The 25,779-nt window shown below is 36.0% G+C and overlaps 1 protein-coding gene and 1 pseudogene across 1 annotated transcript; one reads left to right on the top strand and one right to left on the bottom strand.

The window, feature by feature from the left end:
• Positions 1-16,975: 16,975 nt before the first annotated feature.
• Positions 16,976-17,729, bottom strand: LOC113931220 (coiled-coil-helix-coiled-coil-helix domain-containing protein 2-like). The gene has a single exon (XM_035725744.1). It carries the CDS (start codon positions 17,727-17,729, stop codon positions 17,262-17,264), a length of 468 nt encoding a protein of 155 aa, XP_035581637.1. The 3' UTR covers positions 16,976-17,261.
• A 2,456-nt stretch (positions 17,730-20,185) lies between these two features.
• LOC113931575 lies at positions 20,186-20,305 on the top strand (annotated as a pseudogene).
• The last annotated feature ends 5,474 nt before the right edge of the window (positions 20,306-25,779 follow it).

Genomic DNA, 25,779 nt, shown 5'->3' with positions numbered 1-25,779 from the left:
GGAGATTCCTGAAATGGTAGAGGGCCCTGAGCATTGGAGCCAGGAAGCAGGTTATGATCAGCAAGCCCAGGAAGAGACCCTCAGCTCAGATCATCAGAAACCACGAACCTGATGGGTCAATATCCATTCTTTCCTTGAACAGCCTGTAAAACATCTGAAACCTGCATTCACCACTGGGCAAAAACCCACAGAGCAGTAGTGCCAGGGAAAGGACTTTAGGGTGGAACCCAGACCTGATTGCAGAGCTTCAGGTGCACACTCGAGCCCGCATCCACTCACGGTTTTAGAAGCACAAAGGGCAGAGGCCCTCCCGGGCACCTGAAAACACTTCTGAGACAGTAGCTGTGAGCAAGCAGTGGGAGGCTGTGGTTTTCAGAGAAACAAGCAGAATGGGAGACTATTTGTCCTGGAGAGTTTATTAAAGAGGGTAGACTGTGAATTTCTTGCACTGGGCTAAGGTTTAGCTGTGGCCTTTTTGCTCTGATACCCTGAAGAGGTACGGAAAGGCCCTGGGAACAAAAACCAAAAAGAGGTCTGGTTTCCACTGAGCCCATCCCCCTGAGAGGGGATGGGGCAACTCCGCACAAGCAGGGTTACCTGAGAAACAGTGTGGCAGGCACCTCCCCCAGAAGACAGGCTGGAAGAACAGGCAGATGACAATCCTTTGGGTCCTATAAGACTGTAAAATTCCAACACCAGGGGGAAATTGTATATTGAGCTCCAGGTGTGGCCTCATGGCCTGTTTATTTTTCAGATATAATTCTCCTTTTCTTTTCTTTTCTTTCTTTCTTTCTTTTTTCCTTCTCTCATGACATTTTCCCCTGCTGTATTTTTCTTTATACCTTCTTCTCATTTCAACTAGATGTCTATTATACCAACTCATTTTTCATAGTTGCTTATTGAACCTGTATTTTTACACACCAACATTTTTTATAGATATATGCTTTATTTTAGCCTGTGTTTCATTCTACTCAGTTTTTCCTTTTTATATATACAATATTTACGTTCCTAGTAATTTTGGGACATAGTATCCTCTAACACACAGAACAAAATACACCCAGGAACAACTAAAAAACCCTGCTTTGTCCACACTGAGAACTTATAGCCCTCCTTCCCCTCCCCTTTTTTTATTTTTTATTTTATTTTTTAAACTTCTTTATTTTTATAATTTTTTAATTTTACTCTTTTGTTTCATTTGGGATTTATTTTTTTGGTGGTGGCATCTGATCATTCTGGATTTTGCTAGGGTGCATCTAGCTTGGGTCATGGTTGATATTTTGGACTCTCTCCCTTCCCTCAACCATCCTTCAACAGAATGACTGGGAGGAGGAACTCCCAACAAAGAAAAGAACCAGAGACAATGGCCTCTGTCACAGAAATAATGGATATGGATATAAGCAAGATGACATAGATAGATGTCAGGATAGCAATCATAAAGTTAATAGCTAGGATTGACAAAAGCATTAGTGATAATATAGAATCATATTGTATCATAAGAACTCAGGCCAAGTTCTTATCAGTTCTTATCAGGCCAAACTTAAAAGTGCTATGAATGAGATAGAGTTTAAACTGGATACTCTAAAAGCCAGGGTAAATGAGGCAGAAGAATGAATTAGTGACCTAGAAGAAAAGCTGATAGGAAGGAAGCCTAGGAAGATAGGGATAGGCAGCTAGAAGCCCACGAGAACAGACTTAGAGAGATCAATGACACCATGAAACATTCAAATGTCAAAATTATTGGGATCCCCGGGGGGATTGAGAGAAAGAGAGAGAGAGAGAGAGAGAGAGAGAGAGAGAAGACTAGAAGGAATATTTGAGCAAATCATAGCTGAGAACTTCCCTAATCTGTGGAAGGAAACAAGCATTTCTGTCCAAGAGGCAGAGAGGACGCCCCCCCAAAATCAATAAAAATAGATCAACATCCTGACATGTAATAATGAAGCTTACAAATCTTAGAGCTAAGGAAGCTAACTTGCGAGCAGCCAGGGGGAAGAGATTTCTTACATACAGAGGGAGGAACATCAGAATAATATCAAACCTGTCTACAGAGACTTGGCAAGCCAGAAAGGGCTGGCAGCATATTCAGGGTACTTAATGAAAAGAACACGCATCCCAGAATACTTTCCCCAGCAAGACTCTCATTCAGAATGCACAGAGGGATTAAAGAACTTTCAGGACCAGCAGAAACTGAAAGAATATGTGACCACCAAGCCAGCCCTGGAAGAAATATTAAGGGGGATTATGTAAGCGAGAGAAACCCCCAGAGTCACATACACCAGAAAAAAAAAAAGGAAAGAAACAGAAAACCTACGGAAACAGGGACTTTACAGGCAGTACAATGGCACTAAATTCGTATCTTTCAATAGTTACTCTCAGTGTAATGGGCTGAATGCTACCATCAAGAGACATAGGGTTCCATATTGGATAAAAAAGCAGGACCCATCCATATGCTGTCTACAAGAGACTCATTTTGAACCTAAAGACACTTCCAGATTGAAAGTGAGGGGATGGAGAACAATTTACCACACCAACAGACCACAAAAGAAAGCTGGGGTAACAATTCTCATATCAGACAAATTAGATTTTAAACCAAAGGCTGTAGTAAGAGATGTAGAGGGACACTATATCATACTTAAAGGGTCTATCCAACAAGATCTAACAAATGTAAATATCTATGCCCCCAACATGGGAGCAGCCAATTATATAAACCAATGAATAACCAAAATAAAGAAACATATGGATAATGATACATTAATAGTAACAGACCTCAACAATCCACTCACAGCAATGGACAGATCATCTAAGCAGAAGATCAACAAAGAAACAAAAGCTTTAAAGGACACATTGGACCAGATGGACTTCATAGATATAAACAGAACATTCCATCCTAAAACAACAGAATACTCATTCTTCTCAAGTCCACATGGAACTTTCTCCAGAATAGACCACATACTGGGTCACAAATCGGGTCTCAACCGATACCAAAAGATAGAGATTATCCCATGCATATTTTCAGACCACAGTGCTTTGAAACTGGAACTCAACCACAAGAAAAAATTTGGAAAGAACTCAAACACTTAGAAGTTAAAGAGCATCCTGCTAAAGAATGATTGGGTCAACCAGGAAATTAAAGATGAACTCAAACAATTCATTGAAACCAATGAGAATGAAAACACATCAGTCCAAAACCTATGGGATACTGCACAGGTGGTCCTAAGAGAGAAATACATAGCCATCCAAGCCTCTCTCAAAAAATTAGAAAAATCCCAAATGCACAGGCTAACCTTACACCTAAAGGACCTGGAGAAAGAACAGCAAATAAGGCCTAAACCAAGCAGGAGAAGAGAAAAAATAAAGATTACAGAAGAAATCAATGAAACAGAAACCAGAAAAACAGTAGAACAGATTAATAAACTAGAAATTGGTTCTTTGAAAGAATTAATAAGATCAATAATCCTCTGGCCAGACTTAATCAAAAGAAAAGGGAAAGGACCCAAATTAATAAAATCATGAATGAAAGGGGAGAGATCATGACTAACACCAAGGAAATAGAAACAATTATTAGAAATTATTACCAGCACAACAAATTAAGCATTCTAGAAGAAATGGACACATTCCTGGAAACTATAAACTACCATGACTGAAACAGAAAGAAATAGACAATCTGAATAGACCAATAACCAGTAAGGAAATTAAAGCAGTAATCATAAACCTCCCAAAAAACAAAAGTCCCAGGCCAGATGGCTTCCCAGGGGAGTTCTATCAAACATTTAAAGAAGAAATCATACCTATTCTACTGAAGCTGTTCCAAAAAATAGAAATAGAAGGAAAACTTCCAAACTCATTCTATAAGGCCAGCATTACCCTGATCCCCAAACCAGACAGACCCAACCAAAGAGAAGAATTACAAACCAGTATCCCTGGTGAACGTGAATGCCGAAATACTCAACAAGATCCTAGCCAATAGGATCCAACAGTACATTAAAAGAATTATTCACCACAACCAGTGGCATTTATTTCTGGGATGCAAGGGTAGTTCGACATTCAGAATCAATCAACATGATAGAGCACATTAATAAAAGTAAAGACAAGAACCATATGATTCTCTCAATTGATGCAGAAAAAGCATTTGACAAAATACAGCATCCTTCCTTATTAAAACTCTTCAAAGTATAGGGATAGAGGGAACATACCTCAATCATAAAAGCCATCTAAGAAAAGCCCACAGCAAATATCATTCTCAATGGAAAAAAACTGAGAGCTTTTTCCCTAAGGTCAGGAACATGACAGGGATGCCCACTCTCACCATTATTGTTAACAAAAAGAAATAAAAGGCATTCAAATTGGCAAAGAAGTCAAACTCTCACAAATGACATGATACTTTATGTGGAAAACCCAAAAGACTCCACTCCCAAGTTATTAGAACTCATACAGCAATTCAGCAACGTGGCAGGGTACAAAATCAGTTGAACTTTTATACACTAACAAAGAGACAGAAGAAAGAAAAATTAAGGAGTCAATCCCATTTACGACTGCACCCAAAACCATAAGATATCTAGGAATAAACCTAACCAAAGAGGTAAAGGATCTAGACTCTGGAAACAACAGATCACTTATGAAAGAAATTGAGGCAGACACGAAAAGATGGAAAAACATTCCATGCTCATGGATTGGAAGAATGAACATTGTGAAAATGTCTATGCTGCCCAGAACAATCTACATTTTCAATGCCATCCCTATCAAAATACCATTGACATTTTTCGAGGAGCTGGAGCAAACAATCCTAAAATTTGTATGGAACCAGAAAAGACCCCAAATGGCCAGGGGAATGTTGAAAAAGAAAAAGCTGGAGGCATCACATTGCCTGACTTCAAGCTATATTATGAAGCTGTAGTCATCAAGACAACATGGTATTGGCACAAAAACAGACACATAGATCAATGGAACAGAATAGAGACTCCAGAAATGAACCCTCAACTCTATGGTCAGCTAATCTTCAACAAAACAGGAATGAACATTCAATGAAAAAAAGACAGTCTCTTCAGTAAACGGTGCTGGGAAAACTGCACAGCTACATGCAGAAGAATGAAACTAGACCATTCTCTTACACCATACACAAAGATAAACTCAAAATGCATGAAACACCTCAATGTGAGACAGGAATCCATCAAAATCCTAGAGGAGAACATAGGCAGTAACCTCTTTTACATTAGCCACAGCAACTTCTTTCAAGACACTTCTCTAAAGGCAAGGGAAACAAAAGCCAAAATGAACTTTTGGGACTTCCTCAAGATAAAAAGCTTTTGCACAGCAAAGGAAACAGTCAACAAAACTAAGAGGCAATCCACGGAATGGGAAAAGATAATTGCAAATGACATTTCAGATAAAGGGCTTGTATCCATGATCTATAAAGAACATCTCAAACTCAACACCCAAAAAACAAATAATCCTGTCAAAAAAATGGGCTGAGAAAGACATACAAATGGCTAACAGACACATGAGAAAATGATCAACATCACTAGCCATCAGGGAAATACAAATCACAACTACAATGAGATACCACCTTACACCAGTTAGAATGGCAAAAATTAACAAGACAGGAAACAACAAGTGTTGGCGAGGATGTGGAGAAAGGAGAACCCTGTTACACTGTTGGTGGGAACACAAGCTGGTACAGCCACTCTGGAAAACAGTATGGAGTTTCCTCAAGTTAAAAATAGAGCTACCCTACGACCCAGCAATTGCACTACTAGGTATTTACCCCATAGATACAGATGTAGTGAAAAAAAGGAGCACATGCACCCCAATGTTCATAGCAGCAATGTCCAGAATATCCAAACTCTGGAAAGAGCCGAGATATCCTTCAACAGATGAATAAATAAAGAAGATGTGGTACATATATACAATGGAATATTACTCAGCCGTTAGAAGGGATGAATACTCACCATTTGCACTGACATGGATGGAACTGGAAGGGATTACGTTAAGTCAAATAAGTCAATCAGAGAAAGGCAATTATCATATGTTTTCACTCATATATGGAACATAAGGAATAGCGTGGAGGACCACAGGGGAAGAGAGGGAAAACTGAACAAGAAGAAATCAGAGAGGGAGACAAACCATGAGAGACTATGGACTTTGGGAAACAAATGAGTGTTACAGAGGAGAGGGGGGTGGAGGGATGGGATAACCAGGTGATGGGTTTTAAGGAGGGCACACATCATGATGAGCACTGGGTGTTATATGCAACTAATGAATCATTGAACACTACAACAAAAACTAATGATGTACTGTATGCTGGCTAACTGAACATAATAAAAAAAAAGGAGGGTCTGAAGTTCCTCTGCACAAATGGCTTTGGAAGGATAGAATTCTAGAGTTTTATTTATGCTGGGCAGTTTAGCTGCAAATAGAGCTGAGATATTATTTGTTAGACAATGGTGTATTGGTTACTGTTTCCTAACCCTGGGATGGTTAATTGTATCCATCACAATTGTTTCATACTTTATTGAATAATGTAAGCATACAATGTTTTCAATGACATATTTTTTAAAATAATAATTTATTTGGAGCAAAGTTTAAGAAAATTAAAATATCTAGATATCAATGGTCTTAATTTCTTAACAACTGCACATCTTTTTTTCTCTCTACCCTATATGACTTCCAGAAGAAGTAGGGATCATTAAGTTTTACTTGTTTCAGTTTTAAAAGCTCTCATAGATCCCCTTGACTTTCAGGCTTTTACTATGTTGCAGATTTTAACTACACAAACAAAAAGGTATTTTCCTTGAAAAACTTATTTTCTCTTTGTAATGCTCAACAATTCAGTTTCACTAATTAGTCACTCTCTCATTTTGCTTGTAGAAAAACTACCTGTTACATGAACAAATGTGGCTTAACAAACACAATAAGTGAGATGATAGCCAAATATAATCTTATCCCTGCTTTTTGTAATGACTATTCCTCCAATCATAAGAAAGTCATTTTTCCTTTATCTCACTAATTCAACAAGCATTTATTGAGCACTTACTATGTGCCTGCAGTATACTAGACATCAAGAATATAAAAATGAAAGGGGAAAAATGTCTCTATGACCATATATACAAAAAACTGCAACAGAATGGTGTAAACAAAAGTGTTCAAATACCATACCGTGACCTCCAAGACCCTTCCTTACCTTTTTAATCTCATCTTTTTCAACATGTTCCTGACTCATGAGTTGTCTTTATCCCAAATTCACTAAGCTCCTTTTTACCTTGTTCCTTTGCACTCACAATGTTCTTTGCATTCATCAGTTGGCTGAGTCTTATTCACCTTATAGTAATCAATGTAAATATTTCCTCATAAAAACTAAACTATTCCTTAGATATCCCCTCAGATTAGGTTTTCTTCCTGTCATATTCTCTCATTATCCCCTGTACATTATAATTTTAGCCCTAATCTCAATTGTAATTAAATAATTATCCATGGGGCACCTGGATGGCTCAGTTGGCCTTCGGCTCAGGTCATGACGCTGGAGTCCCGGGATCGAGTCCCACATTGAGATCCCTGCTCAGCAGGGAGTCTGCTTCTCCCTCTGACCTTCCTCCCTCTCATGCTCTCTGTCTCTCAGTCTCTCTCTCACAAATAAATAAAAAATCTTAAAAAAATTTAAAAAAATTAAAAAATTAAATAATTATGCATGTAATTGTTTATTGTCTATATCTTCCACAACACCAGACTACAAACTCAATAAAGGTAAGACTATATCAGTATTGCTCACATTGTATCCCCCATAGCCAATGCAGGGCCCATCACATAGAAGTTGCTCAGTACACATTTGTGGAAGGAAGAGAGAGAAAAAAGAGGAGAGGAAGGAAAGGGGGTAGGGAGGAAGGAAGGAAGGGAAGAAGGGTAGAAGGAGGAAGGAAGGAAGGAACTAAGGAAGTAAGGGACTAAGGAAGGAAGGAAAAAGGAAGGAAAGAAGTTAGTAAGAAAGGAAGATTGTGCATGCATAAAGAAGAGTAGTTTATCCCTGTTTGTGGGAGTCAAAGGTACTGATTTTTGAGGTTTCTCTCTTCTTCGTTATCTCCTTTCTGACTAATAATTTGTATCTCTGATTTCCAGACCTAAGAAGATGTGCTACCACCAACCACTTTCTGACAATGACAATGAAATTTTTAAGTGACCTCAATATCCTACAACCCCAGTGGTTTTAATATGGGGTCTATTGATTAGGCAGTTCCATACTCATCCCAAACTCTGGATTTTCCCCTCTGTCCCTCTTTAGTTACATATCTTATATTATATCTGCATCTATGTCTGCACTCTATCTCTACTATGGAGATAGTAGAAAAGAAACATCAAAATTGGATCCTTTAAGCCATTTGTAAGTGCACTTTTTCACTCAATCTGCCCTCCATTCCCATAGCTAATTACAAGTTGCTGGCATAATGTGATTGTCATCAGTCTTAGGGAGATTAATACAAGCAAAACTAATATTACCCTTCTCTTCTAGTTAATGCCTGCAATCAGAGATTTCCATATTTATATAAAAGAGAAAGGACACAGGATGAAATCAGTTATCTTATAAGCTTCAACAGCAACCTAGTCTCTTTCAAATATCAAATTGCAACTCCCCTCTCCATACCTCAAAAGATTAATATAGCATTTGAGATTATCTTTTCATTCTACTTTTATCGTAATGTTCCAATCTTAAACTACTATAGTAACCATTTTGGATTTGAGTGAAGACTTTATTGTTGTCACTTTGTTTGGTTTTGTTTTCTACTTTAGCTACACTGGAGTTTAAAAAATGAAAAGTGGATTTATCTTTTACTATTCTCTAGATATTATGAACCATGAGGACAATGCAGACAATGATTCTGTATGGCTATTATTGGAAATATCCGTTTATATACCAATTACCAATGTCTATTTTAGAAACATCAGACATTGTACTAAAGCTGACAGTTGTTCTGTATAATTAAATATGAGTGCTAGTAACTAATCTTCAACACTCCACTGAAAAGCCTACAACACACAACTACTTCCATGATACTTATTAAATAATATTTATTTTTGACATATTGAAAAATATAAAGATGACAGTCGTGATATTTACATCTTAACATGATCTGAGCAATAGGAGAGAGGACTCCATATTGGATTGCCTGATTTTGTCACAATATTCATAAAAATTACCAATTAATGTAATATAAGTTGTCCATGTCTGAGTTTTTTTTTAATTTCCCTACACGTCTTATTATCTTCCACTGTTTTGCTGGTTATTGCTCTTAAAAAACTATTTGTGGAGATTCCCTGATGCTTGTAATAAGTATACTCTCTTCCTTTTGGCTGCCTTTAGGGCACCACTTAAAACCAAATTCATTGTCCCTCTATGCTATATGTTCCTGGGGTATAAATCTATATGAGGACAGGTCCATGGCCACAACTTCTTGGTTATTTTATCTCTTTTCCTTTTCCTTTTCCTTCTCCTGCTCTGCTTGGGCCCAGAGCAGCATTCTCTCCGGAGGATCAGTAGATAACAGATTATTTCAGGTTCATCCTAAACCCAAGAGTGTAGTCCTTTGGGACCCAGCTTAATGATGGGAAAGGTATCCTCTAAGAGCTTTTACATTGAATGTGCTCTGTGCCTGCACTTCTGTCACCCTTACCTCTTCAATGTTTTCAAGGCAAAAGCAACTTTGGCACTCAAGAAATCCTCTAGTCTTGTTGGATTCAAGCTTCCCTCCGAAAATTGGCCTGACATGGCTGCACTCTCTTTTCAACTCCTCAGTGCTTTTAAGGTAATTTATCCAGAGTTGTTTTCAGCCAGATGGTTTGATCCGAATAACCCACTACCTAACCTGTCCCTGTAGAAATAGCTATTACATTTTTATTGTATAAAATTATATATTTGCATTTAAATCTGTGATATTTGCCTTTAGGAATTTTAGAGTGCAAAAAGTTCAAGGGAAAGTAGGCTTACAAGTTTTTATTTGTTTTAGGAGATTACTAGCCATACGGAAGACTAATTTAGTATAGACTTTTAGGGGAAAAAAGGTGTGAGATTTTTGATGAATTGTCCATCAACATTATGAAATTGAAGAGCCCATCTTGTTTGACACTACTTGTTCTTTCTTCAAGGTGTAACTTCAATTGGTTGGCCAATAAATTATAACTTTGCCTTGGAAAAATAACCATGAAAGGAAAACCACTCTTAGCTGATTTCCCAACCACCCTTGCCTGGTCCTGAGCTGCCTGTAGTGGCAAGGTCTGCCTCTTCAAGTTAGGGGCAACTGAGAGAGCAGTGGGTTTTGATTCACACTATAGAGATAGCATTACCAGCTCCTTCTCTCATGCCCTGATGCTTTAGAACTCCAGCATGTGTCTGTGACAGTGAAGGCAGGTTCCTGATTCTGGCCTTGGATAAGTGGAAAAGCTTGGTCCAGGTTTTTGACTTTGTAACTTTTTAATAACAGCTCCATTCAGGGCTTAGTGCTTAACTAGCCAAAACAATGAATTTGATTCATGAAAGGACAAATTGGTGACACCATGCACTGTATCTTTGAGGAAAAGATGATGGTGAAAGTCATACTTTAGATCTTAGAGAGGATAAACAAATCCACATTCACTAAAGACACAATTTAGATATTCATATACTTTCTAATATGCACTTAAAGCTTGTCTAAATTATCTAAGATGAAACAAAAGAAAGTATAGAAATGAAATGCAAAATTAAAAGACACTGAACTTAAAAGGACAAGATTATGCTATTCTTCTTTTTACATATTAAATGGAGGTCATCTGCAAATGGATAAGAAAGATGTGGGATATATATATAGATAATGCAGCCATTAGAAAGGATGAGATTATGTCATTTGAAACAACATGGATGGACCTAGAGGGTATTATGCTAAAGGAAATAAGTCAGACTGAGAAAGACAAATAGCATATGATTTCACTTGTATGTGGAATCTAAAAAAAAAAACAAAAAACCCACAAATGAATAAACAAGCAAAACACAGATTTAGAGCTATAAATGCAGAGAACAAACTGATGGCTGCCAGAAGGGAGGGAGGTAGAGGATGAGTCAAATGGGTGAAGGAAAGTGGGTGATACAGGCTTCCAGTTATGGAATGATTAAGTCATGGGAATAAAAGGCACAGCATAGGGAATATAGTCAATGATATTGTAATAGCATTGTATGGTGACAGACAGTAACTAAACTTGTGAACATAGCATAATGTACAAACCTGTCAAATTTCTATGTTGTACACCTGAAACTAATGTAACATTGGGTGTCAACTATACTCAAATTGCAAAAATTAAACACACACAAATAAAGGTCATCTGAAATTCATCGGGTATTAACTCATTTTTGTGTATACATAAATAGCACATTTTACCTAAATTAGTCCATTAAAATTATTTCAATGCCTTAGAAATGAATAGGCTAAAATGCAAACCCAACATCTTATTAAATCCTCTCAACAGCCCTGTCAGGTAAGCATTTAACCATTTTACAGATTAAAAAACAAACTCAAGGCTCATTTAAAATACAGATCTTCCTAAGGTCACAGAGCTATCAGTGGCAAATAAGTCTCAAATTCAATCATCTGACTCACAGTCTTGTGCTTTTCCCACTAAGTTTTCAATTTACATTGTTCTCATCATTGTAGAATCATCACTTAGTGCCATTCTAGGAAAAGGACCAATTCTTATGAGTCTAGGCCATATGGGCAGATGAACAATGAAAAAGGACAGATTCCATAAACTTTCACCTCAGGTTTGTCAACCAAGGGATACTATACAGACAGAAAGTTTCCCATGATGAACTTGGTGGGGAGCAGAATATACCGCCTCAGAATGTGTCATTTTGGCATGTGAATTATTTCAAGTTGAAGACAATCAGGACCCAGCAGATTCAGGAAGATCTTTTTATCTTCCCCTTACCTACCTAAAAGAATTTAAGTAGGTGGCTTGAACCAGGAAAAGAGCTACTACCAGAGATAGCATTTTTTGTGTGCTGAAACCTGGGAAAGAAAACATACCTTTTATTTTTATTTTTTTAGAAGACATAACTTTTAATATCAGCAAGACTTAACTGCATGACATAGCAAATAGTTGCTTACCAAATATTTGCTCCTCTCATCTTCCTGTGAATTGTCTTCCTCCCCTTTGAGGCTCCAGATACCTATCCCCTTCTCCTTAGCTCAGTATGATAGATATACCTAAGTTACTTGACTGCCTCAGAGTCATATTTTTATGGGCCTCCCATAGGCATGAAATTTGTTTTTCTTCTGTTAATGTCTTACATCAATTAAATTATCAGGCCAGTAAAGAATGTAGAAGGGAAGAAAGGAAAAGTTTTCCACACCTACAAACTCATAAAATGCCTAGAAAGTACCCTCCAAGTCTAAATGAACAATCTTTCAACTGTTTAATAGGAGAATTTCAACTTATAACAAAAAGGTTCCCCTCCTTAGAAGTGGAGTTAAATCCGAACAAATTCAAAGCTAAATAAATAAATAATTTTTCTCATCCTTCAACCTAAAAGTTGCTTTTCTTAGCTAAATTCACAGAGGCAGTCTACATACTTTTTATTGCTAAATTCTGTATTTCTATTAAAAATCTATAATACATGTTTTAAAAACTTTAATGAATATTTTTTACAATGTAACTTAAAATTGTGGTAAGTCAAAAATAGCCTGAATATCTATTGTAGTAATCATTTCAATTTTGTGGTAAGGGACAATTACAGAGTGAGGTTTATTCTTGGGTTTGCCAGTTACTTTTTTTAAGTGTATGAGGTTTATTTTTTTATTTAAATTCAATTAATTAACATATAATGTATTGTTAGTTTCAGAGGTAGAAGTCAGTGATTCATCAGTCTTTTTTATTTTAACTTGGCAAACTTATTTCTTTTAATTTTTAATTTTTTTAATTTTTTTAATTTTTTATTTTGAAGAGGCAGATTTATTTTTTAAATTTTTTATTTTTTAAATTTAAATTGAATTAATTAACATAATGTATTATTGATTTCAGAGGTGGAGGTCAGTGATTCATCACTCTTATATAATACACAGCACTCATTACATCACGTACCTTCTTTAATGTCTATCACCCACTTATCCCATCCCCCTAACTGCCCTCCTCTCCAGCAACCCTGTTTGCTTCCTATTATTAAAAGACTTATGGTTTGTCTCCCTTTCTAATTTCATCTTGTTTTATTTTTTCCTCTCTTCCCCATGATCCCCTGTCTTGTTTCTTAATTTCCACATATGAGTGAGATCATATGATAATTGTCTTTCTCTGATTGACTTATTTCGCTTAGCATAATGCCCCCTAGTTTCATCCACACAGTTGCAAATGGCAAGATTTCTTTCTTTTTTGATGTCTGCATAATATTCCGTTGTGTGTGTGTGTGTGTGTGTGTGTGTGTGTGTGTGTGTGTGTGTGTGTATAAAACACATCTTCTTTATCCATTCATCTGTCGATGGACAGCTGGGCTCTTTCCATAGCTTGGCTATTGCAGACATTGCTGCTATAAACAATGGGGTGCTGCTTGTGCCCCTTCAGATCACTACATTTGTAGCATTGTAGTAAATCCCAATAGTGCAGTTGTTGGGTCTAGGGTAGCTCTATTTTCAATTTCTTTGTTTAAGATTTTATTTATTTACTTGAGAGAGGGAGTGAGTGAGTAAGAAAGAAAGAGAGATTGAGAGAGAGAGCACAATTTGGGGAGGGGCAGAGGGAGAAGCAGACTCCCCACTGAGCAGGGAGCCCAATGCAGGACTCAATCCTGGAACTTCGGGATCATGACCTGAGCAGAAAGCAGACGCTTAACCAACTGAGCCACCCAGGTGCCCCTATTTTCAACTTTTTGAGGAACCTCCATACTGTTTTCCAGAGTGGTTGTACCAGTTTGCATTCCACAAAGAGTGTAAGAGGGTTCCACTTTCTCCCCATCCTCACCAACATCTGTTGTTTCCTCAGTGGTTAATTTTAGCTATTCTGACCCATGTGAGGTGGTATCTCATTGTGGATTTGATTTGTATTTCCCTGATGCCAAGTGATAAGCATCATTTTTTCATATGTCTGTTGGCCATTTCTATGTATTTTTTGGAGAAATGTCTGTTCATGTCTTCTGCCCACTTCTTGTTTGGATTATTTGTCCTTTGGGTGTTGGGTTTGATAAGTTCTTTAGAGATTTTGGATACTAGCCCTTTATCTGATAAGATATTTGCAAATATCTTCTCCCATTCTTTCGGTTGTCTTTTGGTTTTGTTGACTATTTCCTTTTTTGTGGAAAAGCTTTTCATCTTGATGAAGTCCCAATAGTTCATTTTTGCCTTTGTTTCCCTTGCCTTTGGAGACTTGTCTAGCAAGAAGTTGCTGCAACCAAGGTTGAAGAGGTGGCTGCCTGTGTTTATCTCTAGGATTTTGATGGATTCCTATCTCACATTTAGGTATTTCAACCATTTTGAGTCTATTTTTGTATATGGTGTAAGGAAATGGTCCAGTTTCATTCTTCTGTATGTGGCTGTCCAATTTTCCCAACACAATTTGTTGAAGAGAATGTCTTTTTTCCACTGGATGTTCTTTCCTGCTTTGTTGAAGATTAGCTGACCATAGAGTTGAGGGTCCATTTCTGGAGACTCTATTCTGTTCCATTAATCTATGTGTCTGTTTTTGTGCCAATACCATGATGTCTTGATGACTACAGCTTCATAATATACCTTAAAGTCAGGCATCATAATGTCTCCAGCTTTGGTTTTCTTTTTCAACATTCCCCTGGCCATTCAGGGTCTTTTCTGGTTCCATACAAATTTTAGCATTATTTGTTCCAACTCTGTGAAAAAAGTTGATGGTATTTTGATAGGGATTACATTGAATATATAGATTGCTCTAGGTAGCATAGACATTTTAACAATATTTTTTCTTCCAATTCATGAGCATGGAAGGTTTTCCCATTTCTTTGTGTCTTCCTTAGTTTCTTTCATGACTGTTCTATAGTTTTATGAGTACAGATCCCTTGCCTCTTTGGTTAAGTTTATTCTTAGGTATCCTGTGGTTTTGGTGCAATTGTAAATGTGATCAATTCCACAATTTCTCTTTCTTCTGTCTCACTATTAGTGTATAAGTGATACAACTGATTTCTGTGCATTGATTTTATATCCTGCCAAGTTGTTGAATTGCTGTATGAGTTCTAGCAATTTTGGGGTGGAGTCTTTTCCATTTTCCACATAGAGTATTATATCATCTGCAAAGAATGAGTTTGACTACTTCTTTGTCAATTCAGATGCATTTATTTCTTTTTGTTGTCTGATTGCTGAGACTAAGACTTCCAGTAGTATGTAGAACAACAGTGGTGAGAGTGGACATCCCTGTCGTGTTCCTGACCTTAGGGGAAAAACTCACAGTTTTTCCCCTTTGAGAATGATATTCACTGTGGGGTTTTTGTAGATGGCTTTTATGATATTGAGGTATGTTCTCTCTAGCCCTACACTGTGGAATTTTAATCAAGAAAGGATGCTGTACTTTGTCAAATCCTTTTTCTGCATCAATTGAGAGGATCATATGGTTCTCTCTCCTCTTATTAATGTGTTCTATCACATTGATTGATTTGCAAATGTTGAACCACCCTTGCATCCCGGGGATAAATCCCACTTGGTCATGGTGAATAATCCTTTTAATATACTGTTGGATCCTATTGGCTAGCATCTTTGTGAGAGTTTTGGCATCCATGTTCATCAAGGATATTGGTCTGTACTTCTTTTTGGTGGGGTCTTTGTCTGGTTTTGGGATCAAGGTAATGCTGGCCTCATAGAAAGAGTATGGAAGCTTTCCTTCCATTTCCACTTTTTGAAACAGCCTCAGAAGAATAAGTATTAATTCTTCTTTAAATGTTTGGTAGAATTGCCCTGGAAAGCCATCTGGCCCTGGACTTTTGTTTGTTGGGTGATTTTTTATTACTGCTTCAATTTCCTTGCTGGTTATGTGTCTGTTCAGGTTTTCTATTTCTTCCTGTTTCAGTTTTTGTAGTTTTTTTTTTCTTTTTAAAGAATTTATTTATTTATCTATTTATTTATTTGAGAGGGAGAGAGATCATGAGCATGGGGGAAGGGTCAAGGGAGAAGCAGACTCACCACTGAGCAGGGAGCCTGATGGGGGATTAAATCCCAGGACCCTGGGATCATGTCCTGAGACAAAGACAGAAGCTTAACTGAATAAGCCACCCAGGAGCCCAGTTTTGGTAGTTTATATGTCTCTAGGAATGCATCCATTTCTTCCAGATTGCCTAATTTGTTGGCATATTGTTGCTCATAATATGTTCTTATAAGTGTTTGTATTTCCTTGGTGTTGGCTGTGATCTCTCCTTTTTCATTCATGATTTTATTAATTTGGGTCCTTTCCCTTTTCTTTTTGATAAGTCTGGCCAGGGGTTTATCAATCTTGTCAATTCTTTCAAAGAACCAGCTCCTACTTTCATTGATCAGTTCTAATGTTCTTTGGTTTCTATTCATTGATTTCTGCTCTAATCTTTATTAATTACCTTCTCCTTCTGTGTTTAGGCTTTATTTCTTGTTCATTCTCTAGCTCCTTTAGGTGTAAGGTTAGGTTGTGTATTTGAGACCTTTCTTGTTTTGTGAGAAAGGCTTGTATTGCTATATATGTCCCTCTTAGGACTGCCTTTGCTGTATCCCAAAGGTTTTGAATAGTTGTGTTTTCATTTTCATTTTTTTCATGAATTTTTTAAATTTATTTTTATTTTTTTAAAGATTTTATTTATTTATTTGACAGAGAGAGACACAGTGATAGAGGGAATACAAGCAGGGGGAGTGGGAGAAGCAGGCTTCCTGTAGAGCAGGGAGCCCAATGCGGGGCTCGATCCCAGGACCCTGGGATCATGACCTGAGATGAAGGCAGACACTTAATGACTGAGCCAACCAGGCACCACACCACGAATATTTTTTTGGGGGGGGAGAAAATCACTTTATTCTAATTCACAAATGAGAACATCACAAAAGGTGATTTAAGCAGGCACACAAATATCTGCCCAACCCCAAATTCAAACCATCTCAATGAACTTCTATACAGTAAGAACAACCTTTTTTATTCCAATTCTGAAGAAAGCTGTATTTAATGATGAAGGAGAAGCTTAAGTGGTGGTTTTACACTTTATATATTCACCATTCACCATCAATTATATTTTTATGCTAAGTTAACTTGGTTATGATAGATGATTTTCCTTATCTTCAATTTGAACTTCTTGATTAGGCTAATCCATTTGCAAATCTGCACTGTTTCAGCACCTCGCTGAAACCTTCACAAAGCTTCAGGTCACCCTGGTTCTGGGCACACTCCAGAAACTGTTTCATCTCAGAGTGGCATGGGCCAAACTGCTGCTGCTCCTGGTATGCTGGCTGGGTTCCCTGAGGCTCCTGGTAAGTGATGTCAGGCCTTGAAGGCTCAGCATCGCCTCCTCCACTGAAGCCCCCAGTGATGGCATGACCTATCATGTGCCTGACAGCAGAGCCCACAGCCACGCCAGCTGCAGTGGTTGCCATCTGGGCCATGAGCCCTGGCTGCCGGGGCGCAGCAGCAGGTGAGCCAACAGCAGCTGGTGGAGCCACTGCTGGAGGCTGAGCTGCTGGCGCTGGTCTAGGTGCCGCTCTCATCTGAAGTGCCTGGCTGGCCAGAGGGGCCATGCGGGAGGTGCAGCTCCGACTTCCACGCAGCATGGTGACTTGCAGAGCAACTCAGGGTCTCCCCACGAATTTTTTTTAATTCTTTAATTTCCTGGTTGACCCTTTCATTCTTTAGTAAGATGCTCTTTAGCCTCCATGTATTTGAGTTCTTTCCAAATTTCCTCCTGTGATAGTGTTCAAGTTTTAAAGCACTGTGGTTTGAAAATAGGCATGGAATGATCCCAACTTATCAGTTGAAACCTGATTTGTGACCCAGTATGTGCTCTATTCTGGAGAATGTTCCATGTGCACTCAAGAAGAATGTGTATTCTGGTGCTTTAGGATGAAATGCACTGAATTTATCTGCGAAGTCCATCTGGTCCAGTGCATCATTTAAATCCATTGTTTCCTTGTTGATTGCTTAGATTATTTGTCCATTGCTGTGAGTGGGGTGTTAAATTCCCCTACTATTATTGTATTATTATCAATTTGTTTCTTTAATTCTGTTATTAATTAGACTATATAATTGGCTACTCCCATGTTAGGAGCATAAATATTTACAATTGTTAGATTTTGTTGTTGGATAAACCCTTTAATTATGATATAATGTCCTTCCTCATCTCTTATTACAGCCTTGTTTTTAAAATCTAATTTGTCTGATATAAGGATTGCTACCCCAGCTTTCTTTTGATGTCCATTAGCATGATAAGCTGTTTTCCACCCCCTCACTTTCAATCTGGAGGTGTCTTTGTGACTAAAATGTGTCTCTTACAGAAAACATATCAGTGGGTCTTGCTTTTTTATACAATCTGATACCATGTGTCTTTGGATTGGGGCATTGAACCCATTTACATTCAGAGGAACTATTGAAAGATATGAATTTAGTGCCATTGTATTACCTGTAAAGTCCCTGCTTCTGTATATTGTCTCTGTTCCTTTCTGGTCTATGTTACTTTTGGGCTCTCTCTTTGCTTACAGGATCCCCTTTAATATTTCTTGCAGGACTGGTTTAGTGATGACAAATTCTTTTAGTTTATGTTTGTCTTGAGAGCTTTTTATCTCTCCTTCTCTTTTGAATGACATCCTTGCTGGATAAAGTATTTTTGGCTACATATTCTTCTTATTTAGCACCCTGAATATATCATGCCAGTCCTTTCTGGCCTGCCAGGTCTCTGTGGTTAGATCTGCTGCCAGTCTAATGTTTTTAGCCTTGTAGGTTACAAAACTCTAGTCCTGAGTTGTTTTCAAGATTTTCCCTTCGTCTCTGAGATTTGCAAGTTTCACTATTATATGTTGAGCTGTTGACTTCTCTTCATTGATTTTGAGGGGGGTTCTCTGTGCTTCTTGGACTTGAATGTCTGATTCATTCCCCAGATTAGGGAAGTTCTCAGTTATAATTTGCTACAATATACCTTCTACCCCTCTCTTTCTTTCCTCTTCTACTGGGATCCCAATTATTCTAACATTGTTTTGCTTTATGGTATACTTTTCTTGCAAATTCTCCTCTCATGTTTCAGTAGTTGTTTATCTCTCTTTTTTCAGCTTCTTTATACTCCATCATTTTGTCTTCTATGTCACTAATTCTCTCTTTTGCCTCATTTATCCTAGCAGTTAGAGCCTCTTTTTTTCATTGCATCTTACTAATAGCCTTTTTCATTTCGATTTGATTAGATTTTAGTCTTTTATTTCTACAGTGCAGGATTCTCTAGTGTCTTTTATGCTTTTTTCAAGCCCAGCTAGTATCTTTATAATCATTATTCTTAACTTTAATTCTGACATCTTATATCCATACTGATTAGGTCCTTGGCAGTCAGTACTGCCTCTTGTTCTCTTTTTTGAGGTGAGTTTCTCCATCTTGTCATTCTTGCAGGAAGTGGACACTTTTCTATTTGTAGAGTTGCAGCTATTCTTCTCTTAGATCTCTGGTTGAGTTTGCAGGTGTTCAGAATGATTTGACCGCTATCTAGATGAATTCCTGGGACCAGATGAAATTAAGGTCTCCTACTCCTCTGCCATTTTGGACTATCTTTGGGTAGTCTATGTATTTTAAAAATTTTCATTTAAGGCTATATTGACTTTCAACTTTATGGCTGGAACTTTGAAAAAGTGCCAATAAGTCATGACTCAGATGATATTGAGCAAGATCCTTAGAAGCAGAATGATCAAGACTTACATGCATTTAGAGACCTGTAAAGTATGAATGAATGTTACCTGCCTCTTCAATTCTGTTTGTATTAAATTTACATTCATTCTGCCTAAAATCATTCTGCCAAAATTAAGACTTGTGTTTGATATAATTCCTAAGTTATTAGTGTTTAAGATATCATACCATTTTTAGGAAATATGTAAACATTATATGTTGATCCATAAACTAAGCATAATTGTAAGAACTGTCCCAATACATTTAATAACTGTTATATCAAAGTGTTTCAGGTTTTTTTCTACAAATTCTTTCACCATGACATTGATCTTTATCTCAATACATTCATATAATAATTAGAGACAGTTTGGTCTATGGCCATACCACCCTGAATGCGCCCGATCTCGTCTGATCTCGGAAGCTAAGCAGGGTCGGGCCTGGTTAGTACTTGGATGGGAGACCACTTGGGAATAATTAGAGACAGTTTACATTTGTAAATTAAAAGTTAGCTATACATTACATATTCTAAGTTAGCAGGCCAAAGAGACTATTTTTTTCCTAATTGACAATGAAACAATGATTAGCATGCTTCAGTACTTGTCTAACTCTTTTATATTCATTAATTATTCAGGATTAATTCTGTGAAAATCCAGAGAATGCTTATGATGATGAGTTTTTAAGATATACAACAGTTCTAGGAGATAAGAAATGTTCATGAATTTATCATGTATTGAAATACAGTATAAAAATCTGAATGCTAGAAATGTCTCCTAGCTTTTTAAAATGTAATTACTAAATATTGGTGGAGAAGTACTTTAACATTTGCCCATTAAAACCCAATTATAATTTTCTGAACCACAAAGATTTATTAACCTTGTGCAAAGTTATATACAAATTATTCAAATGATTTTTATCTGTGAAGTACTTTATATATATTACCTATTTCACATGCATTGCTTCATCTGGTACTCTCAACAATCCTGGGAGATTGGTAGAGCAGTTAGTAAATCCATTATAAAAAAAGAGAAGATATGCCCATCCTTGGAAGCACAGCAGAAGAAATGCCACCTATATGCCAGATACAGTACTAGATACTGAGGATATAATTAACAAGTTGCATAATTGGGAAGCTAATGCTCTGAGAATGCATTTCAACAAGTACTAAGAATGACTGTGGTGAGTACTGTGATGGGGGAATCAAGGATGCTACAGAAGCTAATTGAAGTGCAACCTAACAGTCTTAGAAGAGTCAGGGAAGTGAAAAATAAATATTTGAGAGGTGCAAAATGGGGATGTTCCTTACAAGACATGCTCAATGTTTTATACTTTATTGGGAAAGCTATAGGAGCAGTGGGAGAAAAAAAATGTTAGAAACATAGGTCTGGGATAGACTGAAAGAATTTTTCTTAAATTATACTAGCATTTATTAACCATTTAATATTGGTCAGGAATTGTGGTGAATGTATTTCTGCAATTTATTTTATTTAATCCTCACATCAATGCTAGCTAGTTAATAGTTACTTATTAATGGTACTGACATTGGTATTAGTGTTGATATTATTATTATTACTAGGAGGAGTAGTAGCAAAGGTAGTGTTTGACCTAAATGTCTAAATAGTTGGATTACTTAAATATGTTAAAACAGATCATTTAACAGCAAACATGGTAAAATTCCATTTTATATAAAATTGTACAGAAAATGTCAGATAGGATCTGAAAGACAAACATCCAGGTGCTAATAGTCATTGTTTCTGGATTAGAGAGATTGTGAGCAATCTCTGAGGTCATATTTTACTTGTGTGTATACATGTATATATGTATACATGCAATAAACATGTACTGTTTTGTAATAAGAAAATATAATATGTAATAAAGGAAGAAGGGTGGGTTGGTTATCATGATAACAACACATCTGAATTATCTATCCAAAATTACCAACTATCCACTGAAATGTGGAGAAAAATCATTGCTCATTACTTCAAATTCTGCCCAAACTGCTGCAGAAAATATTTCAGATAATTTTACCTCATTACACTTTCATTTAACCAATATGCCCCTAATCTCAATCCCATTTCCAATTATACTATATAGTTACATCATTGGTGGTCCTGATGTGTGTGTGTGTGTGTGTGTGTGTGTGCATGTGTGTTGTTTTGTTCCTTTGCAATAGGAGCATAAGAATAGAAATTAAGAGCCAAAGTCTGAAATCAAACTACCTGGACTCAGCTCATAATACTATCTATTTAACTGAGTTAATACATGGAAATCCTTAGAAGAGTTTGGTGTACTGTATGTGTTATATAAATTTTAACTATCATTATATACAAGTTTGGGGTCATCATTTTTTATAAAAATGGTATTATAATAAGCAAAACTGGTTGGAAGGAGTATCTTGTTTTCTGATAAGTGAGATATAATACTGCATTTTATTATATCTTAAATGCCTTTGACTGTAAGATGCATTATTATTTTATGTATGTACCACTAAGAAAAAAGTACTACTGGTTAAACACGACACAATGTTTTCTTTTTTGGAGGTTCCTCAAAAAGTTGAAAATAGAGCTACCCTATGACCCAGCAATTGCACTACTGGGTATTTACCCCAAAGATACAAATGTAGGAATCCGAAGGGATACGTGCCCCAATGTTTATAGCAGCAATGTCAACACAACGTTTTCTTATCACTTAAAATTTTTATTGAAAGAGTTTTTTTATATATGTTTACACAAAAAATTTCATGATATATTATTCTAGTGTGTATATTTTTTAAAAAACTATGAGAGAACTAAATTGGTTACAGTAGTCCTAAAAGAAAACTTCCGCACATTTAGTCTAATTCTTCTGTACATTTTCAAGTCAGACACATCATTGCCCGTGTTTTTGCACACAATACTATTTTCTGTGTCATCAAGAACATCAGTAGTGGGGCATTTTAAAAAAGATTGCTCCACTCTGGTCACCAGGAATTTCTATGAAGCCACTGACACTTATTCTGCAATTTTTGGTGCTGGAGTTCTCTTGGTTATATCAGAACGTGTCAATACAAAGTTTAAAAAAAAATCAGGACTCATCTTTCTGCAATGATTTTGTTGGGTGAAACACTGAAGGTTTGTAGTTGTCCAATCATGCCTTCAGGAGCAATCATATTCAGGCATGTGTAGCAGAGGTAACTAAAGCATGACTATTACCTAGCAAAAAGTGACTATAGAATGTCATCAATACTAAGGCACATTCCAATTTAAAAAATGAAAAACTTAAAGAAAGAACGTCTTTTTGAACTAATAGAATATGGTGACTCATTACTTTGATTTTCTTTAAAAATATCATTCACTGTCAGGGAACTTAGCATGTTACATTTTAGGGTGAGGGTTTATTCTTCTACAATTTGCTTTTTTACATCCCTTTTCATTTTTTCTATTAAGACATTTTCCTTTTCTTGTCATTTTGTAATAGTTCTTACATATAATATATATTAACTCTGTCATCTTAAGAATTTTCCCAAATCTACAGTGTGCCCATTGACTCATTGGATCTTTTCCCATACCAAATATTATCATTTTATATAGTCAAATGAGTTTACATTTTTTTTTATAACTTCGGATTCTCCAGCCTTACCAATGTCTCTTCTGTTCCTAAACTGGAAGTGTAGTCAGTTTATTTTTCTTCTAGAACTTTTATTTTTATTTGTTTACACATAGTATTTAACCCATCTGTTTTTCTGGTGTGTTTCTTAAAAATATGATGTGAGATAGGAGTCTAACTTAATTTTCTTCCATATGAATACATCATGTATGACATATTTCATCTTTTCCCACTGAATTTGAAAAGCCATCTTTGTTGTACATCAACTTCTCATATATGCTGAGATCTATTACTTGGTACATTTTAGTCTTCAATTTATCTAGAATTTAGTCTTGTGTAAATGGTTATCCAGTTGCTTAGAGTTGTTTATTGAATTGTCATGCCTTCTCCACTGGTTTGAAATGCGCTATATATGTTCCATTCATATTTTAATTTTGGCTCCAGCATTACCCCATTTCAATTTCTGCAGTTCTATAATGTTTTTATATCTGATAGATATGTCATCTCCCCCATTTTTTTACTCTTCTTTATCAGAATTTAATTGGATATATTTTCATGTTTATTCTTTTAGATGAACTCTAAGATGTTCTGGTCACATCATAATCTCTCTCCTCACACACATAGATACTAAATAAATAATAGATAAATACTGTGATGTGGTTTTTGATTGAAAGCATGTTGCATGTATAGCTAGATCTCTCCATAAAGATACACTTCCTTTAATGTGTTGCATTTATTGAAGTTTTTTATGTCTTTGGTCAAGTTTTGTAGTTATCTTAATTTGGTCATGCACATTTTTGTTAATTCTATAATTTTATGTTTTGTGTTAGTATTGTGAAGATTTTTCATTTTATTATCAAATGGATTGTTGAAATATAAATAATATATTGATTTTAGTATATTAATATTATGGTTTGAGACTTGGTTCTCTACGGCTTTACAGAGAATAACACCATCTACAAAAAATGAAATTTTCCTATTTTTATTTATATTTGATTTATACATTTAAATTTTATGAACTCTTTGATAAACATGTCCATATTATGTTAAATAATAGAGATAATAGTAAATAATTCTATTTTTTCTGAATTTTCATGGGATGCTTCTGGTATTTCTTCATTAAGTTTGATACTGGCTTTGAACTTGTATCATTTATCATGGAAAGAAATTATTTATTCTATTTTATCAGGAATCTTCTTTAGGAATTTCTATCGATTTCTACCCCCACCAAAAGATATTGAAGCATCTATTCAAATATTTTCCTCCTTTGACCTGTTTTTATAACTTATTATCATTTTCTTAATATTGAACCATCTATGCATTAATAGTATAACATTTATTTATCAAATATTATTCTTTGAATATATTACTGAATTTAATTTGTTTGACATTTAGAATTTTTGCACCAATACTTATAATTGGTGTTGAATAGTTTTTTTCTATTTTTGTACTGTCAAATTTTAACAAGAGATTTATACTAGCTTTGTAAAATTCTCTGGGACGGGTCATTTCTTTCTCTATAATCTGTTACTTGGATGTTTGAAATAACTTACAATGCAATTGTCTTTTTAGATGGTTTTATTAAAAGGCATTTTTTGTGACAAGTCTCAGTAATAATCAGGTTTTCTACCTCTACTTGGGTTGATTTTAATAGTATTGCCCCAAATACTCATTTGTCATATTGAGATTTTTAAATTGTGTTTGATAATTGCTAATCTTGCTAAATCTTTTTTATTAAGTTTTTTAATATTAATTCCAGTATAGTTAACATACAGGTTATATTAGTTTCAGGTACAATAGAGTAATTCAACAATTCTATTCATTACACAGTGCTCATGATGGTAAGTGTACTCTTTAAGCTCCATCACTTATTCCACCCATTCCCCAACCACCTCCTCTCTGATAACCATCAGTTTGTTCTCTATAGTTAGGAGTCTATTTCTTCATTTGTCTCTCTCTCTCTTTTTTTTTTCTTTGCTCATTTCTTTTGTCTCTTAAATTCCACATATGGGTGAAATCATATGGTGTTTCCACATATGGGTGTAATCGAATGGTGTTTGTCTTTCTCTGACTGACTTATTTTGCCTAGCATTATACTCTCTAGTTGCATCCATGTCAGTGCACATGGCAAGATTTCATTCTTTTTTATGGCTGAGTAATATTCTGTTATATATATATATATATACTACCTCTTCTGTATCCATTCATCTATCAATGGACACTTGGGCTGCTTCCATAATTTGGTTATTGCAAAAAATTCTGCAATATCATAAGGGTGCATGTATCCATTTGAATTATTGTTTTTGTATTTTTGGGGTAAATATCCGGTAGTGCAATTACCAGATAATAAGATAGTTCTTTTTTAACTTTTTGAGGAACCTA

This window comes from Zalophus californianus, chromosome X (genome assembly GCF_009762305.2).
Source record: "Zalophus californianus isolate mZalCal1 chromosome X, mZalCal1.pri.v2, whole genome shotgun sequence".
NCBI classification, from domain to species: domain Eukaryota; kingdom Metazoa; phylum Chordata; class Mammalia; order Carnivora; family Otariidae; genus Zalophus; species Zalophus californianus.
The sequence above is the reverse complement of the archived record's forward strand: the minus strand, read 5'-3'. Positions and strand labels throughout refer to the sequence as shown.